The sequence below is a fragment of the Channa argus genome, chromosome 15, assembly GCF_033026475.1.
Source record: "Channa argus isolate prfri chromosome 15, Channa argus male v1.0, whole genome shotgun sequence".
In the NCBI taxonomy this organism is placed as follows: Eukaryota; Metazoa; Chordata; class Actinopteri; order Anabantiformes; family Channidae; genus Channa; species Channa argus.
Window position 1 is genome coordinate 9,029,857 of NC_090211.1, and position 19,769 is coordinate 9,049,625.

Below are 19,769 nucleotides of genomic sequence, written 5' to 3' on the forward strand. Positions count from 1 at the left end.
TTTTTTATCTGGTGAATTTAGGTTGAGCTCCAGTGAATTCTAAGTTTGAGCTCTATCATCTAAAAACACATTTGCAAAAAGTGCAAATGTCAAATGATGGATGATATTTTTCAAATTTTGGGTAGATTTCTTCCCAGTCATCACTAAAACGTTTTATTGAAAATCTTTGGAAAACGTATTGAAAAGGTAAATATACAGTAGAACAGAACCCCAAAGGATTTTATTTGATACTAATACACAGTGAGTGAAACTGAAATGTTAGCCAAATTTCTTTTGTATTATATGTCTGAATGTCTATATTTATTAATTTCTTTTCATTTTTTACTCACTAAATATGTTATCATTCATGCTGTATTTTCTATATGTATGTGCGAACCATTTATCAACCTTTTTGCTTCCTGTACATTATTTTAGCGCCCCATGCTGGAGGAAATTAAATTTGAGGAAATTGAATTTAATTTGTCTATATTATTACTGTATCACTCTAGATACAAACCACAGGGCTCATGCTTCATTGTAACATGTATGTGCAATAGGCATATGTGCTCAATGACAATAAAGGTTGTTGTTCTACGTGGGTTCGATTATCGAAGCAACAACCCACCGTGTGCATGACCTCTAGGAGCTCTTTCCACTAGATTACTAACACTGACCTGTGCGCATTTGAAGAAACTGACACAGCAGCCTGTAAATAATTCTAATTATAAAATTAAAATTCTAGCATGTTTAAATTCTAACCAATCATAACCAATCCACTTTTTGTTCTCTTGAGCGGGAACCTGGTGATGAAAAATCCTTTAAGCAAAAACAGGTCACATTTTATTGAATTACATGCTAATTACATTTCTTATAACTTTTCATAGGAATGACCCAAGACAAGTTATTGGCTTTTAGCTACAGCTCAAAAATGTTTTATATGTCCACGAGATGGCAGAAATGAGCCTTTTCAGACAATCTGTGCTCAAGACAAAGACGTGCTACTGAGGGTTGTGAAAGACTATTGCTGCCAAAGGGCAGTGCAGTTGGATAACACATGTATTCACATACACAAACTGTATTAATATGTTTTCCTTTTCGGTTCCCATATTTACCGTCTTTTATGGTCAGCTATTAGCTGACGCCAGTGACTAGACATTACATTTTGACTGTGTGCTCACACAACATTTACTACATGTCTCCTTTAATATGGCCTCCATTCAGTTGTACCAAATGTATTATGATGTTGTTGATGTTACAGATATTTTTAGCAACATCCTAAAAAACAATTGGTTTACATTTATTTTGGGCAGTATGAAAGTCAACATGCTCCACTCGGTTAAAGTTCCTTTGGATTTGTGTGTTAATGTGCTACCTGTACAAAAACATATAATTTACACCTACAATACCTGGGACAAATAAAACAACTATTACACAAATGTAAGGTAAAAATGCATGAGGTTCATTTAGACGGATCAGTTATTTCCTGCCTATTGTGAACTATCATATACTGTCCATGGCACATGATGACATTCTACACTGTGTTGAGTTTGCCAGTTAAATCGACTGTGGTGACTGCACACATAATAAAAATAGCATTTATTTTGTAGTGACATCTAAATCTTCTGTGCTTCTACAGTTCAAATTATTTATAAAACTTTATTTTCTTCTTTTCAACTCAACCGTTTCTCTTGGATAATGACCAAGTGAAAAACCCAAAACACAAACATGGTACATACATTGAACAACACACGGCGACGCCATCTACATTATCAAAAAATACAGTCTACAGTGGGACAAAGATCAAAAATGATGGTGAATAATAGTAATGTAGGATATATCACGAGACTGCACGTGTAGGTTGGGATTTCAAAAACAAATACAAATAAAGACGAACAAAAAAGGCTTAAATTAAAAAAAAGATGGGGGAATTTTTAAATACTGTAATGTCTGTTGGAGAAACACAAAAGTACATATTGATTTCTCTGATTTCCAGTTGTTCTGTGTCCCTTTGTGACGCTTCTGCTCAGATTAGGACGTATTTCTACTGTAAATAAATCCTCAACAGAACACATACAAAGGGGTTATATTCATTAGGGGAGTGCCAGAGAAACATTAATAAAATAGAATTATGATAGAGAAAATAATTTCACATTCTGTACACACAGATCATTTTCTATTTGGCTTAGACATGAGTTAAGCAAAGCAATTCATTCCTGAGGTGTAAGGCTGTCGTCAATGACATATTTTCTATTCAGCATTGTACATGTGTGTGTATTAAATGGAGGCAGTGGGGTAAAAGTCTCAACATTTTCTATTACACTAATTTAATGATCATCTGAAAGAAAGCAAGAGGATACACAGTGAAATATAACACGGATAACACGACTCGACATTTATCTATCTGTGCCTTTTAAATTTAGCCGCTGGCATGGTCATACTGTCACACAGAGACATGCACATGCTACTTACTGTGTGCCACAGTGTCATGACACAGCTATAGGAACAAGTAGATGGATAGGCAGAAAAGTCAGAAAAGAGCAGCACGGCCCCACATATTCAGGCATAGTGACCAGACTTGACATTTCATGACCTCTATACTTCTTTAGGTGAGCATAAAACAGCCAACAGAATTAATCCTTGGGCAGTAAGGGAACCCTAGGACCAGTACCTATTGGTGTTATTGTGGTGCAGAAGCGACAACAAAACCCAAAGTAACAGTGGCTGTGAGTAGAATAATGTGAGGTAGCATTGATGAGGGGAATGGAGGGACCTGAGAGGACAAGCAGGCAGCACTAGGTAAAAGCTTAGATTTGCATTTCTGTGTACAAACAGAAGACAAATAGCCCTGTGAAAGCGAGGGAGGTGCATACTACCCCCTCCTGGGTTTCAGCTGGTGAGCAAATCAGAACAAATAATCGTACACTTGCACATGTGTTTCATGTGCTGATGTGTGTGCTGTCAGTTGCAGAGAGCAAAGAGATTCACTCCGGCTTTAGGTTAGTGTATATGGAATTTTAAAATATGTAACTCTGCAGAGACTCACTCAGAATATGCTGTTTAGAGCAACAGCAAAAGTCTTCATTAAAGTTCCTTTTGTTGTCAAAGGGCAAGTTTAATGTCACTATCAAAATACTGATACCCCATTTACAAATAAAAACTTAACAAAATAAAAACTATTTAACTGTTTAGATGACTACATAGAGTAGCATATTATTTAATCTGAAAATGGAAATGCATGCACAATGTGAATGTGAATTCTTTTCTTTTTCACAATACTGTAATATTGTCGGTTTTGCTTCATACCCAGTGAGTTTTACAAATGCTTATGGACACAAAAAACTAAGACGTTACTGACATGCATGAGAAGAAAAAAAAATCACGATTATTAACATTTTACATTGCAGCTATGTTAAACAAATGAGAAATTAATGGAATTAATCCATGAGAAATTTCAACACGAGTGGGATCAGGGGTCAGGACTGTTGGCCGCCCCACTGGCTCTCTACAGGCCGCCGGAGGAGCTCCTCTACATGCCTTGCCACGTCCATGGTGTCATCCAGGTCGAAGTCTCCATCTGCATCCAACATGGAATCACTCCTGCCAGAACACAGAGAGAGAAGGCAGCCCCAGTCAGACAAGCTGGCAACAAATTGGCAACAAAATAAAACACAGGAGCCAGCAAGACACTCCTCACACCCACACACTTTTAGTACACAATCAAGCAGAGCATCTCATATGTCTAAAAGACTTACATAGGTGGGTATATGCCATAGGTGTGAGGGTGACTGACAGGTGCTGGGGAGGCGACGTGATCCATATAAGTTGGGTTCCCACCTGCTGGGTCTGGATTGGCTGTAGCAAACCTACGAACAAACACACACACACACACACACACAAACCCAAGATAAAAGCATATGAGTCTATGTTCAGCTGTTGTCTAAGCAACAGGCCTCACTACATCATTATGACCATTTTCTGTATTGCGGGGAAAACCAACTGTGGAGACAGGCAGGGAGCAGGGCTTGCTAACTAACAAGCTTAACTCTAATGATGAGTGGAAGACAGGCTCGCTCAGGAACCCTGACTATCCTTAATTGGCCTCCTCCAACTGTAACAGCGAACTAATAGCTAATCTGAATTCAGGGTCCAATATTTAGTGATTAACTCTAAATGTTGTCACAGAAGAAGAACTGGTGGGTGAATGGAAGCAAAGGAAAAAGGACAGAGAGGGCAGGAGTGGAAGAACAAGGGGAAAGATGAACAGGAAGCTTGATACTTACTCAGGCACCACTTGTTTGATCTGTGGTTTCACATATCCATCTACTGCTTTAGCTTTAAAACAAACAAGCACACAGGGAGAGAATGACTGATAGCTCAGTGCAGTCATCATAGAGTCATCACAATGGAGGCTTTGCAGCGGTGATGTTAAATTTTGAAAGTAACAGCAGCCAGTGCAAACAGAAGGTTGCTTACAGAGTGGTGGGGTGTAATATTTGGAGAAAACATCATCCTTGGGTCTGTCGGGGTAGAGAAACAGGAGGTGATTGAGATCACTGATGCGGTCAGCCAGAGAGCGAATGGAGAAGTCTTTGGTTGTATATGGCATTAGATTCCAAACCATTCTCTCACCTGGAGAAGTGTAGCACCAACACCACAGTGTTAACAACATAATCTGCTTTTCTTTCTAGAACATTTTATTTTCACTATTACTAGATAACTTGAAGAATCTTGTTGTAGTCCTCGCACACTAGATGCATTTATGGTAAATAATGCAACTGTGAAATGTACACTGATCTGACCTACAGCCTCATTGTGCTGCTATACCCGTCCTTTTTTTGCTCACAGTTCTCTACATCTCTCAAACCATCATACGAAACTGTTTCTAAATGCTCAAACCACACAGCTCAAAAAGCACCAAATTGGAGACAGCTGAGTAAATAGCCAGTGATACAACATTTTGCAAGCCAAAGAAACCTGGAATTAGCTGATTTTTTTTGGCTTAAGTTGAGCAGTTATGATAGTTATAATTCTATATTGTTATGTATACGACATTATATTAGTATTCTCCCATAATTCTGAGTAAAAAAATAGTTTTGAATTCACGATAAACTGTTTGTACATGTAACTTATAGGATAAATTGGATTTTTAAAACGTATCATATTTTCAACAACCCTCACACAGACACATCATGGAGTGGTGGGTATGGTTGTTTTTATTGGTTTTTGAGAGGCCTACAGTACAGAAGAACAAGCTAATACTGGCTTCAGATTGTAGCATTGATAAAATATGATTCATTTATAAAATTAATTTAAATTTTCAACATTCAAATATGTCTACAAAGATATGCTTACATTTTAGTAATGAGTACTTGCTAAGTATCTTGCTAATATTTGTTGTGTTCAAGTTGTAGTTTGTCTTTCTGCCTCTAGTGGCTAAATTGTTTAATATTAATATTTCTTAGTAAACAACAGCCCTAAATCAACTAGAAAAAAATACTTCTACATCTCACATTGGCGTTGTAACAAGCATTTGCATGTCATACCTGCTTTGTTAGGATTTTCTGCAACCCACGCAATTGTTATTCCACCGATTTCAGAATCACTAAAGCGCAGAAGGAAAGTACCATTGGGTTTGGACATCAGCATGTCCTGAGCCTGCTGCTTGTTTACAAAGCCCAAGATGGCTCTAAAAAAAAAGAAAAGAGTGCTTGTTGTGCTTATTGCCTTCTTTTCAACCCTTGGTGAGAGCCAGTCCAGCTCCCTAACTTGCCATGGTAAATCATCAATGTTAACCATTGTCTGAGTTGACAAGACTAAAAAATTAAGCCCAGAAAAACACATACTTTCACAGAACATGCAGTCCAGCTGTCAAACTGAGAAAAATACAGCTTTTATTTTTTATTCCTCTACATTTTTCAGTCAACAGCAGAAACCTGAACACGAAACCTCTACAGTTTCCTTACCCGTCATTCCAGTGTGGTTTGAGATGCTTCTTTGTGAGTTCCATCACACCATCAAACCATTGCCAAAATGTAAAGTTTCTCCCTGGCAAGCTTTCCTGTAGAGGAAAAGCGTTTTGGCAAAAGAGTATTAAGAAATATTAAAACAGAACCACACATCCATTGAAAAGTTCTAAGATTCCAGTATGTCCACCTAGTCCAAAAAATACAGAGAACAATAAGTCCTCATCATAGTTGTGTTTATGATTTCAAGTGTGCAGCTGGGAAAGAGGAAAAACAAGCCAGGGTTAAACTGTGTATATGTTTGTAGCCTCCTAGACACAAGCCTGAGAAGCAGCTGAAAGCGTCATGTTCCTCTAATCTAATAAGACTGATAGTGTGTGGTGAATGTGTGTTCTCTGCCATCGCCGGTTGCTTTAAGCCAGAAAACGAGGCCTCCAGCCTTTCACTGTGTGGACAAACAGGCCCATTAAGATGAAGACCTGGCCACCAAAGAGGCGTTCCAGCTCAAGTTGACTACAGAATAGGGCAGTAGGGACACCGCAAATGGAGCAAGAAATATTTCTATGTATGAATAACCAATGTGGAGAACATGCATGGAGCTGAAATGGCTAACTGAAAGTGGCCTGTGGGCGTTTTAGAAAGGGGGAAAGAAACTGGTGCTGACCCTGTTAAACTGAGACCAGGTCATAGTCATGTTGCGGTAGTCCTCAGGGTTGTTGCTGGAGCTGCTGAAGGCCTTTTGTGCCAGGAAGACCAGGTTCTCCTCAGACAGGCCCCGGTTACTCTGCACCTCAGCCTTGTACTTCATGTTGATGGCCTCACACAGCTGAGGCCAAAGCACCTTATCTGGCACGAGAAAAGGCACTCGACCCTGTAGTCACACAGAAGACAGCAGAGAATTTATATTAGCGTGGAGCAAGGAGGCAGCAGCATCGCAGATAAAATGTCCAAACACGAATGTATACACAGCTAAAAATGTGGTTAGAAGTTTGAGGTTCTTTACATAGAAGGATGAATGAGCGAGATTGACACTAAAAGGCATGTTCATTTCATGTTCATCTGCTGACGGGAGAGTTTCTGAGCCAAACATAAATCTTAGTTTAAGACCTTATCAGTTTGATTTTGCCAAATTCACACTAGCTTAGTAGCCAATCACTGGCAGCCAAGTGTGCCAGTTTTATGGGAAAGAGGAGATGTCCAGCAGTTAAACTTTAAAATGAGAAGTATGTGCATATTTGTGGATTCTGGAGATTATGAAGTCTCTCATTAAGGGAGAATAAAAATGTAATTTAAAAGGAATTTTAACATGGTAATTGAACTCTTTGTGGAAAAATACATTTTCAATTGTTGCCTGTGTTGAAGAAGTGGTGACCTAAAGGTTAGAGTAATGACCACAAGGTCGCTAGCCCCTCCCTCATTGACACCACTGTGGAGCTGCTCAGTGGTCAGCAGGTCAGACTGTGGTTGGACTGGGAAGCTTCCAAGTGTGCATGTGCATAACTGTGTAAATGTGGTGAGAGAAAAGAAAATCACTCTAGTAAAGTCAAGTTGTAAAAACACACAACACGTCTTTATAAAATAAGTTGTAATTGTTGTTGCCAATTCTAAGCACAGACTAATGGGTTGCCATTTCTAAATTAAACGAGACACAATCACACATGCAAACATTTACTCACCGGCTCTGCAAAAGCGTTGTCCCACAAAACAGTTGCTGTGGCATTATTGTCTTGGCTACCATGAACTATCACCACTACAGGAAGTGATAATGTCTGTTCAGGGAAGGAAGAGAGGCCACCCGCTTAAGAAAGCTGTAACAATAAATGGTGTACATACAGCAAAACAACATGACCTTCATAGTGTGAATATCAGTGTTAATGTGCAAAAGAGCTTTTTATGCGACATCATAAAACTACTGGGAAGAATGTGGTGCACATGTGGTGCACTGCGCATCAAAGTATGTTAGGAGTGGATGCTGAAGGTTTTGGGACAGTACTATTGTGTGTCAAGGCTAAGGCTATTCAATTGTTTCCTCCCCTCTTTCACCATCTGCACGCTTTTACCTTCACTTGAAACACAAGCTCGTTTCCTCCGACACTAAACTGGGACTCAAACAGAATGGTGAACTTCTCTTCTGTGACAGATTCTGCTCCTCGTCTGTCTGATCTCTTGATCCTCTTCAAAGACTGCATGAAAGATGATGCACAAGAATAAGCAATACTACATATACTGTGAATGCTGCCAGTGCAGTTGATGATAACATGTCATGCAGATATTACATATATGTATAATTGACTTTGACCCACTCTACAGGTCTATCATTTCAAAAAAACTCTTGAAATTGTTGCGTATAGCATGTAAGATGTAGAGTGAGGCTCTAGTGATGCTGCCCACTGATCCTACCAAGCAGCCAGAATTATGTGAATTCCCTTACTGCACTATAATATCCACAATACACATAGACAATGATCAACTACAAGAGATATTTATTGCACTAAAAAGATATTTTAAGCACTTAAAAGGTTTGGACTTTCAGACATTTCAACCCTATTCCGTGCTCATTGACAAAATGATTGCATACATGCAAAACAAGCTACCTACTATACTGGTTGTCATAACTGGTTGAGCAGCTCTTTAGTACAGGCCAACAGATAATGGCATATTTAATTTAGTGCAGTTCAATATTTATATATACACTTAGCTTAAATCACGAGGGAACAGGGACAAAGCTGAAACGTGTATATGTATGCTTTAATGTATTGTGAATGTAAATTAGTTGTTCAGGCACCTTTTGTTGCATCAATGGCCCAAAAGCTTCAATAACCCTAACCCCATCTGCTCATCTAGTACACAAGCCCTCACTCACCATGTTCCTGAAGTGGGCGCTGAGGGTGCCTGTTGTCTGGTGGTACTCCATCACACAGTTATTGTTAAGAATTTCCCCACTGCTGTCACTTAATGAGAGAGACAATCAACGGGTGAGTCAATTAGCTGAAGTGTCATGCTGGGCATAAAATGTTTTCTACTTGGCACATCATAGTTTCTAGCCTGCAGATCGGGTGCCATACTAGGTGATTTGGATGAGAATCTACAGATTGATGGTTGATGGGCTTGTCAATTTAAAGCACTGGCTGCCTGGCTGACCTACAGTCTTGAAAGGTTTTCTATTAGCCAAAGGGAATGTGGTCCGAGGTTGTGGAACCCGGCTAAATGTGGATTCAGCATTTACACCATAGATTCCTCTGAGAAATTGCTCGACTACCAGCCATATCTTTGTGGTGAGGTCTGGAAACAGACTAGGCCACTTCATGCTGGGATCCAGTAACCTTCCTTATCTTAATGGCGCCATAAAAGCTTATTGTAGAGCCACAACTATTGAAAAAGATGGAATACTAAAAAATGTGTGTTGAAAGAGAAAAAAGACAACACATCGATGCTACAGTTGGAAAGCAGCAACATGTGTCCCTTTTCTGCATCAATTTACAACATCTAAACCTTCAGATATTGCAAATATAAGTCCTTGTTAAATTAAGGCGTTTTCCATTTGTTTATTCCACACTGACATGAATGAGACACTAAACTTACTTCCTCGTGTTCTCATTTTTGAGCAGGGCCTTGGCTTGCTGTTCACTAATGATGGTTGCTTTGACCTGGGGTGGGTTCATGTGCACATTTAACTTCCCCCCCACTAGCAGGCGAACATTGGCAGCAAACTTGGTTTGGGTTTTTAGCACCTGTGGAGGTTGTTTCTCAATGATGAAGGTGCTGTGGAGACAAAATAAAAATTAGACTTAAATGCACGACAAATCCCAGGTGCTTTGGATTAGTTAAAGTCATGCTATGTATAAATTAGGGCTCTTTTAAAATAGATAGGATAATTATTTTATTTAAAACATGCTTATTTATCAGACTCTTTATGCAAGAGCTCATCTGGCCAAGTGACTTTCATCTGGCTTTCAGTTCCTGGCCCTTTAATGTGGAAATCAGCGATCACAGCTAAGCCAACAGGGCAGACTGAACCCTGCCTTTTTCACTGACAGCGTGCATGGAAACACACAGCCATCTCAACCTTCGCATCTTTGACTATGTGTAATACCGACACTCACCTAGAGAAGTATATATTACATCAGATCATTAACAGTTTAATATGGCCTCTTGTCACATGGTCATGTCTTGTATTTACAGGAGACAAGATGATAAGAAATAATAATAAGCAATAATAATAGCTTATCTGGGTCCATTCATAGCTTCCTTAGCTACTGTGTAGAATGTAGAAAGTAGAATGTAGAATGTAGAATGCAATTACAAACAAAACAACGTCAGTGCTTTCAACATGCTTTGCTGCTTTTTGTAAAATGGTAAAATAACTGATTGCTGGTTAGGAAAACTCCACAGGGTTCCTTTAAGCTCTACTGAGCTGCAGATTTAAGAACATTTAGCCTTTGAAAACGACCTTAATTGTAACCATGAGCACTAATGGAAGGTCATGAAATTAATCGCTGATCAGCAAACTAACAGGGTTAACAATTACTTTCTTCTAACAACGTGGGTCTGCTTTTCTGTTTGGCACACACTGTTGTTCTGAGCCTTAAAGACCTCTGGTCTGTAGCTGAACTAAGTGATGGTGAGAAGACAGCACTCTCCCATTTGCAGCCTGAAAACTCCTGGGGATTCTAGATACCATAGAGATGAACTGGTTAAAGAAGCACAATGTGTGTTTGCGTGATAGGAGTGCATTACTGTCTGGTCACAGACTTGTATGTGGCCAATCAGAAATTGCTATGACAGTGACACAGCTTCTCAATATTGTAAGGGTCCCTGCAGACACAATGTTCTAGGAATGTCAAAGAAGATGCTGTCAAAGACTTCACATTACTTCCTGTTTGGAGAAGCTTGGCTAAAAGACCCTGCCAGACATAACGCAGAGAGAGAATAATGCAGAGACCTGTTGCATGTGCCCTTGCTTTCCCTTAATATTTTGCACACTGTGTGCTCTTTTCTTCTCTTTCTTCCTCAGGTGTATCCAGCTGCCACCATTTACCTCTGTGCATGGAGCAATTATTAGTATGAAGCAGACACACGAAAATGTAACTATTTGCAATTGTTCATTAAGAATAACGTAATTTGGCTGCACGGTAAATACATAGTCCATACTAAGATCTTAGTAGTTTTTTCCTTGCACACGATTACTTTAAACTCACTCCTTTTAAGGCCTGATCTAAACTGACATGTCCTCACTCCAGCAACTGTTCATTTGTCTAAAGTACTGTACAGTAAGTGAAGATACAGAATTAATGGTACACAAACAAACATTCTCACCATGTCCGCACCTTCTCTACACTCATGTAGTGAAACTTCACTCACATGGATCGAATCATTAGATGGAAAAATGGAAAACCTGAGTAATTTAATTTAAAAATAGATTATGTCTGTGGTCCACAAAACTATTATGTAAGTTATGTAAGCAGAATGTGCTTGTATAAAGGCCAACACTGAGTGCAGGAAAGGGCAGTTGTATTAATGCTATACTGACACTACGCTTAACTTACGTATTCAGTCAAGGATCAGCCTATGGAACTATAGACAATCCTTAAAACACACACCTGGTTACCAATGCTGAGATGATATCTGTTATAGTACTGTTGAGCTCACTGAGGAGTTCACCAATGGGGCCGGGGATGGGCAGCTGTTGTCTGAGGTGCTCTGCTCTCCGAATCTGCTGCCTGTTCTGCCAGATAGTTTCTGCCAGCTTCTCACACCTGGCACAGATACACACAAACACAGTCAAGAAAGGATTAGGCCTAAGCCCTTATGTTTATACTTTGCCTATATACATTTGTACAGAAGAAAGTTTTACTCTAGCAGGTCATATCAATTCAAATTAAACAGGATAGCTGTAAACAACAATCCAGTCCCTAAGTGGATAGGTGGGACTGGCACACAGTTAATCTTAAAATAAAGGATGAGAAGATTTAAAACCAGACATGTCTGTCTATGTCTCTCTTATTATGAGCCAATAAACTTTGGAAATAAACCCAGTAATAATCAATTGCAACCTTATAAACATGTGACCCTTTGTTTTGCGAGGGAGTCCAGGGGCCTTGATCTTGGTGGGAGGTGGAAGAGTGCTCACCATGACTGCAGGATGTCCAGGCCTCCCTCCGGCGGGCCCCCGTTGCCTGCCAGCTGTTGCCGTCTCTTCCACTGGATCAGCTCGTCATCCAGAATGATGGTCTGCTGCTTCCTCAACAGCTGCAGTGTTTTTTGGTGCTTCTCTGCCAAGTCCTACACACAACAATAAACAGCCACAGAATCATTGTTGCTGTTTTTTCTCTTTAGGGATACGCTGTTTGGCAAACAAATACTGGCAATACTACATACACATATGAAAACTAACAAAAGTCATATTGTTTTAATATGTGTGCAGTATAGACACAAATTGCAAAATAGACACAAATTGAGTTTTACTTAAGAGAGAATGCTCCTGTCTTACCAGTCTGTATTTCTGTAGTGTGTTGGCCTCTCTGGTCAGCCATGCCTCCACAGTGGCTCTCTTGCTGAGAAGGGCGGGCTCCCTGAGCTGTCGGTCAGCAGGGGGCAGCGTGGCAAGGCTGGTCAGCTGAGCTGGGGAGGGGTTAGGTTGATGCCATCCAGAGGGGGGAAGGGTAGGGACAAAGTTGAGATGGTAAGAGGAAAAGAGAGAAGGTCAAAATCTGTAACCTGTGCACATACAGTGCCTGTTATCCCCCGGATTTACTCAGAAGAAAAAATATTACAGATATCATACAGTCACATATAACCCAAAACCAAACGTTTTAAAAAAGGTGAATCATGTATGATAAGCACAGGTTGCTGGATAGTGAAATCGGCAGGTGATCCATCTAGCAAAATATTTCAGACAGCTGTCAAATATGTAATGTATAATTTCACACCTGGATACTTGTTGACTATTTTTCTGTCACCTGACCACTCAGTTCATAGTTTATTGATTCTTAGCTGCATACACTCATCTGTTTTACTGTTTAGTCAGTAAAAGTATCTGTTCTCGCATAAATTTAGAGCAGCAATTATGAAAGGCAAGTGCTCAAGTCTCACCCTGGATGCGGAGGCTCTCCTGGTACTGGATGATGAAATATTCCTGGTTGTGCTGGAGCTTGCGCAGATCATTCTCAGTGTCTTGGGTCATGAGACGAAGCTCCTCAAAAGCTTGGTTGATTTGTTGGTATTTTTGAGACATGCTGTCCATCATCCCACCCACCGGAGAGCTTGACTGTCAATAACAATGTTTGATTGAGAGCCAGAGAGAGAGGGAGGAAATCATAGGGTTGGGATCATTGATATGTAAGGTTGGTTTCCCATTAGATGGTGCATGGAATGTATTTAGCCTGACACCAGAATTTTTATGACGGTTGTTAAAGGCAAATGGATGAAGTGGACACAGTAAACCAAGTTGGTCACAATGTATTGACCCCTTCATGTGAGAGTTGGGTTCATTGACTGTAAAATGTCCAGTGACTACAAGCTAAGTGGAAACACTACAAATAAACAGCGAGGAAATGCATTTGCCTATCGTGCTCAGACACACCGCATGGTCAGTTAAAGCTATGAAGAAGAGAACTATGGTGCCTAAAAGTTCAGACCAAATAGGGTGGAATTCAATCAGTCCGAATATGCATTCCTCTAATAGAAAAAGCGTTATGACTGGAAATCAATTTACCCCAGGAGTTGCTGAGAGTCAGATGTTTTACGCACTGCTGGCTTTATGGTTTTATAACCCTGTGCCTGTTATAAACCGTGAAATATGTGACTTCCATTTCTGGCTTCCATCCATATTTCAGTGTTGCAGTGAAGAAATACAAATGGACTGCTTTAACAAGACCATTTTCGTGTGTGTGTGTGTGTGTGTGTGTGTGTGTGTGTGTGTGTGTGTGTGTGTGTGTGTACCCATCACATTTATAATAATGCAAGGAAGTCTGTAGGCTCTGGAGGGAAACAGATTAGTTAACCAACTCCCCAATCTTTAAATCAGTCAGCATTTTGCAGTTTGAGTTTCTGTTTGTGCAGGCTTTGTGTAGGCTATGGAATAATAATGCACGAAGAAGCCACAAGTGTTTGACTAAGCAACTTTCTATTTTCAAGAAGGAAGTATGTGTGTAGACAATTAAGCAGAAGTATACATGCATACGTCAGATTTCTCTGTTTTTCTATGCATCTTACTTACATTTGTGGCCTCTCTGACAAGCCTCTGCTCTGTGTAGAGGATGTGTTTGATGCATCGGACCAACTCCAGAGGACAGCGGTCATACGTGCTCTGGAAGACAAGGAGCACATGTGCTGTGTTAAGGCCTGTTAGCCCCTGGTGAGTGGAGTCTGCACTACACGCAGGACACGTCAATTTAGTCACATCAAAGAAGCTTACTAGTTTCTGGAGCCAATGCTGCAGACACACTAAAACCCTTTAAATTAGCCTAATGAGACTCATCTCTGAAGCTTAGAACACTTCTTATAGAGACATGACTCATTAATAATTCACACACATTTTCTCTCTCTCTCTCTCTCTCTCTCTCTCTCTCTCTCTCTCTCCCCCTCTCTCTCTCATAAACACACACACCAGAGTTGAGTGGTCTATGTGTTACAGTATTTTTGTTGATGAGTAGTGTAACAATTTTGAGGTTTCACTTTCGGTCTGAAAAATACTACTTTGTGTCATTTGGTGATATTGTGGTTGTTTTTGGTTCAGGTGTAGGAATAAACTAGGTTTTCACAACACTTTGTAAATGAGCAACAGAACACTGGGCACCAGTGGCATTTCTCCTACATCATTTTAATTTCTAAAGGTATGATTGAGCATAATACAAAAGTCACACATAAAAACATACGCACAGATAAAAACAGCAGCTTGATTTGGTACAACCAGTGCCCCTCACTCTATCTCTCTGCCTGGTTTCAGGAAGGGGAGAAAGACAAACAGAAGAATGGGACTGAGAGCAGGGAGCTCACTCATAAAGAGCAGTGTTGGCTGGCTACCAAGGCTCTCACTTGGACTGTCCTCTTGTTTTCCTCACGCTGGATACAACCTGTTCTTAAAACATTTTCTGCACTGTGTACTCTTTCTAAGAACTATGGCAAGGAAGGCATCTGAGCTGAACAGTTGTGCCTTCCAACCACTTACTAATCGTGTTGTCACACAGTAAAACAATTTAAATGTTTCATGGAAAACGTGGTGACAGTCTAAGCAGGTGTTTTATGATCTCATTTGTTTAAATATGCCTCTGGAGTTGTTTTTGGCTTATTTGACAGTGGTACAAGACAAGTGGAAGTTTTTGTAAGCTGGCTGGCAAATGGCAGTGGAGTCGACAATGCTTGGCATGCAGTACTGTTCCCTTAGTTGCTGAGGTATATCTCCAAAAACCTTACCTTGAGCTGGCTGGCATAGTGTCCCAGTTTGATTTTGAGTAGAAAGCCGTCCTCTCCCACCTGGTGCTCAGCCTTGTTCTGCAGCTCCTGTATCAGACTGTCCAGCAGGCGCTTGGCCTTAAACTCTTCCTGTGGGTTCTCCAGGTCTACCGCATCCCTAACAGCACACACACACACGCACACACACACACACACAGCATTGACACAGGATAAATCAATGAATTGTTAATAAATGAACCGTGTGCGTGGTTCATTCACGCACACAATGCTGAGTAGCACAAGCAAAAAAATGGAAAATAAAAAAAGCATTCTCCACATTTACTCATGAACAAGAAAATTGCAAAACAAACACTGGTTCAAGCTTATATGTGGGCATAACTTCACCCCCACGCTCATTCTGTTTGTGCTTAGAAACTCACCAGAGCTGACCTTCTATCCACTGAGACAGATAATGTCGCACCTCAATGGGGAAATGCTGACCATACAAAGACTGCATTTGGTGCAGAGCATCTCCTTGGAGCTGCTGAGCCTGGATCCACACTGCCATCTTCAACACCCTAGAGATAAAAAATGTGTTGGTGATAATGTGGAAAGTGGCAAACATGGCTTGACGAAAAGAGTAAAGACATACAAGGATCCAAGGTCATGAAAAGAAGACAACTGAGTTCCCTTCCCCTGGACAGTGATCGTCCAATAAAGCCATGAATATGTCAAAGCAGTAAATTGGTATTTCAAGACTTTTTAGAAGGATATATCTTTTTATAGCCTTTTTAAACCAAAGGTCCTGAGGAATGGTTTAATGTGATGGCTAAATGGCTTATTACCTACAGAGGTAGTATTACAGTGATTTCCAAGGCCAATGACCGCATCATTAAGTAACAATATAAATTAATTTGTGGGTACGGGTTATGGTAAACTAAAGATTTTTATTAGCTCTGAGTAAGTTTACACTCAAACAATTCCTGCACGTACATCAAAACCACAAAGGTTGGTCCTCACGCCACTCTTCTCTTGTTAAACGTGACTTTATTGTTTGAAAATCCAGCAAGTTATGCAACCAAACATAGACCTTTTACAACATCATAACAGATTTTGCTTTGTTTATTACACCAGGACTAACTTGGGTGGTTGTGGCTAAGGAAGTCGTGTGGGTCACACGGTACATTAATTATAGGGTCGGGGGTTACATTTCTGGCTCCTCCTGTCCACGTGTCAAAGTATTTTTGGGCAAGACACTGAATCCCAGGTCTCTCATAATCTGTGTGCTCATCACTTGTAAGTGGCTTTGGATAAAAACACCTACGAGGAAAGTGTTGTAAAACCAGTCAGTTGGAAATATTAAACAGTCAGCCAAATGCAACCTCTTCAAACATCTCAAGGAACAAAGGTTAATTTGGCTACAGGTGATACAATCTACCAGTAACAGTTGTCATTTGAACTGACAAAGTCAATCATTGCCAGCTAGAAATGTAAACATAGGTTTTCTCTTTCTCTGAAAATCCACATCATGATCCCCAACTATCTGAAAACTCTGTGACATGCCACTACAAGTGTACCCACATCACATTTTGCAAAATGAAACCTACTAGTATACAGATGTTTCTGGTTTCCCTCCAGGACTGCAGCTTCAACCCATAGTGGTTGACTCGGGTTTGTGTCTTTACTCTGAACATGTTAAGGGCTTAAACAGGCTCCTCTATGGAGTCAACAGCTTCACCCTGTGAGTGTTACTCTGTCTTGGTTGAGAAGACTTGTGATGGATCACTGCTACTTGTTTCCAGTCAACACACCCACTCACCATTCTCAAAATCGGCACAGTCACTGTCAGTAAAAGACTGCAGATGAGTACATTGGAAGTTTGTGGTGTACATATATGTGCGTGTGTGTGAATGTGTGTGTTTCTGTGTTTGTTGGTGCTTGTGGTGGTGGTCCTGTTTGGACATTATGTGCATTGTTTGTGTGTCAGTGGATTTGTAACACAAAAAGACCAACACATAACATCATATGCCGTATAGAACAATAAGACAGAGGAAAGTTGTCTCTGTTTTACTGTTTGCGTCTGTCTTTTGATCTTTCTTTGTCTTTATCTCTCCGGCTCATTTCTTTGATCACACGTCTAGTTTACAATATACACAGAGCATACCAAGCTGTCAACACACTGCTGCTTCTAAACTTAGAGACAGGTTTCCTTCACTTTTTCTATATTAAACTTTAACTACTGCTAAAAGAACAGAAGTTAGTCGGTCAGTTTGCTGGGATTTGGAATGGTGCATGTTGAAAAGATCGACTTCGTGGTGCAAAAAGAAGAAGATCCCATGACTTGCATAAATAACCTACAGTCATCTGCCTAACGATGCCATGAGCCAGCTGGATAATAAATAATATAATAATAATTAATGCAAACTCAAACCCCTTCAAACCTTTCCTCTAATGTTATTACCAGGGAAAGCTTGTGCATTTGTGCAAATCATCACACAAATCAACCGTCATAGCTTTGTCTGTATGTGTGCATGTTCAGTTGTTTTATGTGTGTTTAGGTAAGACGAGCTCAGAAAGATAATATAGCTCCTTATGGTATTTGCATCTGTTGACACTAATCGGGTCAGCCTTTGCTAATGCCCCTCCACTCATAACACTCCAGATATGTCATGAACTCCAACCTTTGACCTTTCAGCTTGTCTTCCTATCCATTACTGAATTTAGACTGGAGCACAGACATCAGGAAAACATTCACACTCATACAGCTATAATTATGAACCGTTAGCATTTCTATGAAGCAAAAGCTTTGATACATAAATCTTGACAGATGGCTTCAGTAAACTATGTGCTCAAATCACACCAACCACACTTGGCAGATGCTTTTAAGGGAACAGTCACAGTAACACAGAACTTTAAACTGATCAAATAAAATGCACGCGAATCATCAAAGAGTTAGGAAAAAAGCCATTAATGTGTTAGTCAGGACTACAGAAAATATGATTTTGTAGTTGATATGTTATAAAAATGTTGCGTAAAGCTAAACATTTAATTACTTTTTATAATATATGCTCACTCTACTCACAGGTTGCATGCTAGTAATCGTACAGATGCTCTTTATCCTCTGCTGCTCAAAAATGTTGCATTGTGTTGCACTTGTCCTGGACGACAAGCAGTGAATTAAATCAGTAACTAGTTTACCTAGCCAGTTGATGGCACGATTGCTACTGTATGTAAAACAAGACGAAAAGTCAACAGTAAATGCCCTGTCATTTTCATGAAAGTTCAAATGTGCAGATTGTTTTCCAATTCAGTGTAGGAAGACAATTTGAAAGCACAAGGTATAATCACAGAACACAGGCAGCACTTTTGAAAGTGCTTTTTCAAATGAGTAACCTGCACGTTTTATCTATTAAGGCATCAGCAGCGAGCATCAGCACTCGAATTATCAGCTGATTGGGGGAGGAACGGAACAGGAAGAGCATGAAACCTTTTCATCACAACTTTCTGTGACACCTATTGTGGCGGCAGGATTGTCTTTCTCTACCATTCTGTATTAAACAAAGAGATACATAGGGCTTGCTAAGCTCTGAGCAGTGTTTGTTGCGTTGCCACAAGCCAGTAGGACTAATTGTTTATTTGCCTGTAAGCTCTTAAGGTGGAGGCACCAGGGCACTTTTTACCACCATCATCGCCTCCATTCTCACCTCTGACATGAGAACGAGATGCTTCCCAGCAACTGTTTCACGTTGACTAACCACAACATCCCTCCTGAGATAAATTATGAAAACTAAAATGTCTCGGGTAATATCGTCTTTGTACAAGTAGCTTCCAATGCTGTAATGTGTCACACATTTAATCTTTACCACAGATTGTAAAAAAAGAAGAAAATGCACCTACCTCTTGCCTTCAGCTCTGCGTTACAATGTAACTGCAGGAAACTCTAAAGAGGAGAACCACAACCTGAGACATACAGAGAAAGAGAGGGCATCAGAGAGAGAGAAACAGAGAGTGAGAGCAAGAGAGAAAGCAAAAAGGAGGAAGTGAGTCAACCCTGGGTGCTTCTAAGGAAGCTATCTTTTTCACAAGGACTGGAGCATTAACAAAAAGCATGAGTGGTTGAGAGAAGGCTGAAAGGGAAAGTCCACTGAACAGATTTCTCTTTATTCTAATTGTCTTTCATTATAATAATGTAATTATGAAAATGGACAAATTCTTTCCAGGGCTGAGAAGAAAACAGACAAAGCTCTTTTATGATGTGTATGGGTTTTAGAGCTGCTGCAATTAAAAAGACATTTTGGACATAGGATTGGACCCACAGAGATGCTTGAGATGTGGCCAGAAAGCTATTTTACATGAAAAGGGATGAACTGATACTATATATAGTACACTGTCTTTACTGAAAACAAAACAAAGCTTCACATTGCTTAGCTCTGG

General features: G+C 40.1%; 1 protein-coding gene across 1 annotated transcript in view; it reads right to left on the minus strand.

Annotated features, from left to right (window-relative positions):
- Positions 1–19,238, minus strand: part of LOC137100084 (uncharacterized) — an 84,620-nt gene extending 65,382 nt beyond the window's left edge. The window contains 21 exon segments of the mRNA XM_067477715.1: positions 2,380–2,576; positions 2,681–2,922; positions 3,475–3,576; positions 3,732–3,842; positions 4,260–4,311; positions 4,453–4,608; positions 5,523–5,665; positions 5,943–6,037; positions 6,607–6,813; positions 7,619–7,711; positions 8,003–8,125; positions 8,806–8,893; positions 9,525–9,704; positions 11,543–11,698; positions 12,073–12,224; positions 12,433–12,563; positions 13,035–13,209; positions 14,161–14,250; positions 15,357–15,513; positions 15,776–15,913; positions 19,233–19,238. Coding sequence (XP_067333816.1) covers positions 2,380–2,576; positions 2,681–2,922; positions 3,475–3,576; positions 3,732–3,842; positions 4,260–4,311; positions 4,453–4,608; positions 5,523–5,665; positions 5,943–6,037; positions 6,607–6,813; positions 7,619–7,711; positions 8,003–8,125; positions 8,806–8,893; positions 9,525–9,704; positions 11,543–11,698; positions 12,073–12,224; positions 12,433–12,563; positions 13,035–13,209; positions 14,161–14,250; positions 15,357–15,513; positions 15,776–15,903 — 2,778 coding nt within the window. The 5' untranslated portion in view covers positions 15,904–15,913; positions 19,233–19,238.
- Positions 19,239–19,769: the final 531 nt, after the last annotated feature.